This window comes from Arachis duranensis, chromosome 6 (assembly GCF_000817695.3).
Source record: "Arachis duranensis cultivar V14167 chromosome 6, aradu.V14167.gnm2.J7QH, whole genome shotgun sequence".
NCBI classification, from domain to species: domain Eukaryota; kingdom Viridiplantae; phylum Streptophyta; class Magnoliopsida; order Fabales; family Fabaceae; genus Arachis; species Arachis duranensis.
Window position 1 is genome coordinate 92189879 of NC_029777.3, and position 4371 is coordinate 92194249.

The 4371-nt window shown below is 35.3% G+C and overlaps 1 protein-coding gene across 1 annotated transcript; it reads left to right on the forward strand.

Moving 5' to 3' along the window:
* Positions 1–2: 2 nt before the first annotated feature.
* LOC110273042 (UPF0496 protein At3g19330-like) lies at positions 3–920 on the forward strand (the record flags this gene model as incomplete). Its single annotated transcript, XM_021125882.2, has 1 exon — positions 3–920. A coding segment is annotated over one exon (726 nt), but the record flags the coding sequence as incomplete, so codon positions are not given.
* Between the last annotated feature and the right edge of the window lie 3451 nt (positions 921–4371).

Below are 4371 nucleotides of genomic sequence, written 5' to 3' on the forward strand. Positions count from 1 at the left end.
TCCTTCACCGCAGCGTCCGCCGCGCACGCGACATATACAAGCCTCTCCACGAACTCATCGCCGTTCTCCCCGACGACGCTTCCGGTTCCTTCAACCGCCATCTCTGCGACCGCGCTTTCGATCTCTTCGTCCAATTCGACAGCCAGGAAAACCCGTTCGTCTTCCCGCACAACTTCTCCGACGTCCGTGACAGCTTATCCGGCCTCAAGCTCGAGATTGAACGCCGGCGCTTGCGGTGCTATGCGAGGATTCGCCTCCTCAAACGGTTCCACACGAGTTGTCTGGCCTGTTTAGTTGTAACCGCCGTGGGAGCAGTGATCTCGGCCGTGCTGGTCACTGCGCATGCGGTCGCAGGCTTTGCTGCGGTTGCTGCCTGCGGCGGCTCGTGTCTTCCAAAGAAGAAGGTAAAGAAGGAACTTACAAGGTTGAATCAGCTGAATGCTGCATCAAAGGGTACTCTTGTGATGAATGACATTGACACTGTGAATAGCCTTGTTGATCGGTTGCAAACTGCGGTGGAGGGAGACCGGGTGCTGATTCAGTTCGCGCTGAACCGGGGGAGGGAGAGGCATCCCATTCAGGAGGTTCTGAAGCAGCTCCGCAAGAACCAGCAGAGTTTTGAACCGCTGCTTTCCGAACTTGAGGTACAGATATATCTCTGCTTCAATGCTGTTAATAAGGCTAGAATGTTGCTGCTTCAAGAGATATGTCTTTATCCCAATTTGTAGTTAGTTTCTAACCATTTAGTCCTAACTTTGTTTACAAGTGCAACCTATTTAAGCAATGCACACCCGATCCACACTTGATGGATCTTCCTCAAAAACTTGATGATATGTTCAATCCCTAATGTAATAAGTAATTACCCATATTCAATTCATTAATATAAGAAACTTCACATATAGCAGCACTTTTTGCCAATATTCCAGAAAGAAACTGGCACCAATTTCTCTGACTGACAACTATTAGCATGTAACAATTTTTTATCCTTTATGGTGTGCTGAATAGTACTTAAGGTAAACTGTACCTTTATCATTTATGGCTCAGTTTATGATGCTAACGATGGATTTACTCTGGTGCTTATATCTTTCAGTGTTATTTTCTTCTCAGTTTAGTCTGTTCAATTAATCTTTTTGGGAATATATTCTACTCAACACTCTATGGTTCTTTATTTAGTTTTCTAGTTTTCTCCTCATTGACATTGACTGCTACAGCCAGAAATAGGCCGCTGAAGAAAAAGGCCTTTGATAAGTTTGGACTTTGGAGTTAGTTAGTATATAAGTTGGAAGGTAGAAAGAGCTAGCCAGTTGATACTTGATAGGCCTCTCAAATACCCTCTCTTTTTGTAGTTTCGGGTCTTTTGCTCACACCAAGAACCATTGTTCACTAAACACTTCTATTTGACTCTCCATGTGGGTTCTCTTTATCGAGAACCAGTTCTAGATACTGGAGCTCCCAATCTCAGGATGATGAGGGGGGTTAGAACAGATCTTGGCAGCATGGAAGATGAATCACATCAGGAGTTTTGGTGCATGAAGTTGACAAATAATGGAGGACAAAAATCTAGTTGATTTGAAGGTTGGGTAAACCGTGAAGAAACATGAAGGGAAGCCATTTCTAAATCAGCATGGGAGTTTCAGAAAGATTGAACTTTTTGAAATCAATGGGCCAATTCCATCTCAGTGTAGAAAATTATGGAATGGAAAGGTTTGGATCATTGTTGAGGTACATGGTTAGGAACTGGATTTGGTTAGCATGTAAATTTGGAGAGAAAGGGATTTAGGCAATTGGACACTCAAGAAAAGAATAGGAGAGTTGAGAAGTCTCCCAATTATCTTGTGTATCTTGTAGTTTCAGATTCTTGAAGCACGTTGACCAAGAACCATCCGTGAATAGCACTTCTCCATTTGTCAAGGAGTAGTGTGTGTGCTCGCGCACACGTTTTGTGTTTATTGCAACCCCATGCATTTTTTAAATCAACACCACAACATTTTCATTTGTTTTATGCAAGCCACTATAACTTTTGGATTCAAAGCTACGTGAGTCTTGAAACTATGTAACTTTAACCTCTAATATCACATCACAAATAAAGTGGATACTCTAAAGAATACTATATAATTGTTTTTGTTGTTTTTATGCGAAGATGTTTTTTTTTTCTATGACATAGTAGATTATAGGATTTGATTTTCATATATTATAAAAGTATTATTTTTATCTAAAGTATTAATACTTTTTTAAACTGTTATTTTTTTCATAAATCACGCTTTTAAAGTATGGGTAAATATATATATGTTTAAAAAGATATTTTTGACATCTTTATTAAAATAAGTGCGTACAAATAATATATAGATAGCAAACTATTAGTTTCAATAATAATAAATTTGAATGCTAACACAATTTCTTATATGATATTGAAATTAATCTAATATTTATAATAGGTTTGAATATTGGCAAAATTAATCATATCATAGTAAAACTAATTTAATATGTACATTCATAACTTCTAATTAATGTTTATTTAGTTTTGAAAAATATATTTAATTTTGGGTTTACTTATTATGGGCCCTAAGAACATTCGTTAAAATTATAAATTGAAAAAGTTTTTATTGAAAATACAAAAAGTTTAAAATTTCAATGCATTTGTTTTATATTTAATATTTATTAAATAAAAAAATTAAAACCTTCTACTAATAGTAAGTTTATGGGTTAAGTACGATTTTAGTTCTAACGTAGAGGTCGAAAATTTATTTCGTTTCTAGTCTTTTTTCGCTACCAAATAATCCCAAAGGTTTCACTTTGTTTTTAAATCGTCTTTCGGACGAAAATACCTTTCCCCATTCTTCTCTAAAATCAACCAAAAGGAAAATCTGAACCAGAAGTTGAAGCAGAACAAAAGCATAACAGAAGCAACACCAATGAAACAACAACACCCAGAAGCAAATACCAACAATGGAATCAAAAGAAAAACAACAACAACAATAAAAGTAGCTAGAAGCAGAAGAACAACAACAACAAAAGAACAACAAGAACCCAGAACTCAAATTCAGAAAAAACAATGGATAATGGAATCAGAAGAACATCAACAACAAAAGAACAAAAACCAGAAGAATTAATAATCAGAAGTAGAAACAACAGAATTAGAAGAAACCAGAAACCGGCAAGGAACAGTGACGATCGGAGGCCGAGCGTGGAGGAGGAACAGAAACGGCGAGCGGCGCGCGACGTCTACCCTCGCGGATCTGCTGGCGGCGACATCGAGCCAAGAAGAGGAGCAGCGGCGAGATCTGACGGTGAGATCCAACGGAGACGACGAAGACCGAACGACGAGAAACAACGGCGACGGCAATGAAGAGCAGCGGTGGTGGCGACGAGGACCCTTCTCCTTCCCTTTCCCCTCTTCTTCCCGAACCTCTCTCTTCTCCCTTCGCGTTTTCCCTTCCCCTTTTCCCTTTACACGTTTTCTTTCTTCTTTTTTTTTAAATTTTTTTATTAGGGGTAATTTAGTAATAAAAATTAAAAATTTAGTAAAAATGACGATTTTAAAATAAACTGAAATTTTCGGGATTATTTTGTAGCGTAAAAAGGCCAAAAACAAAATAAATTTTCGGCCTCTACATTAGAGACTAAAATCGTACTTAACCCTAAGGTTATCATGTGCCCTTAAGATACTTGTTAGCTAAACTCTTTAATTCTTTTGTAAATGAAAAGATCTTTTAAAATAAAGAGATGGATAAAGTGATAAAGTAAAGAATTAATTATAATCATCATTAAATTTATAATTTTCATCATATGTGAGTTTTACTATTTTAGTTTAAGAACAACTAGCGACGGAAACAGTTATTTTTATGGTTTGAAATTTGATTTATATATATCTTTTTAATATCATTGAAATTTATATAAGTATATTCTATATAATTTGTACTTAATTTTTTAGTATTTTTTTATAATATTTTCGTAATAGTATTTATTTTTTGGGTAAAGTATACTTTTTATCCTTAAAGTTTGACAAAAGTTTTAAAAATACTCCTAAATTTTATTTTATTTCAATTTTGTCCTAGAAGTTTTCGATTCGCATGAAATATAGTCCTAACGGCTAATTTTTTAAAAAATTTAAGATCAATTCAAAAATAATTTCATAAGAAAAACCCTCAATACAAGCAAATCAAGTATAATTTTCATGCATTATTGTTAGATTGGTCTTAAATTTTTTGAAAATTTAGCCGTCGAGGGTATATTTAATGCAAATCGAAAACTTCTGAGACGAAATTGAAACAAAATAAAATTTAGGAATATTTTTAAAACTTTTACCAAATTTCAGGAACAAAAATATACTTTACCCTTATTTTTTTTTTATGCATAGACACTTTGATTAAA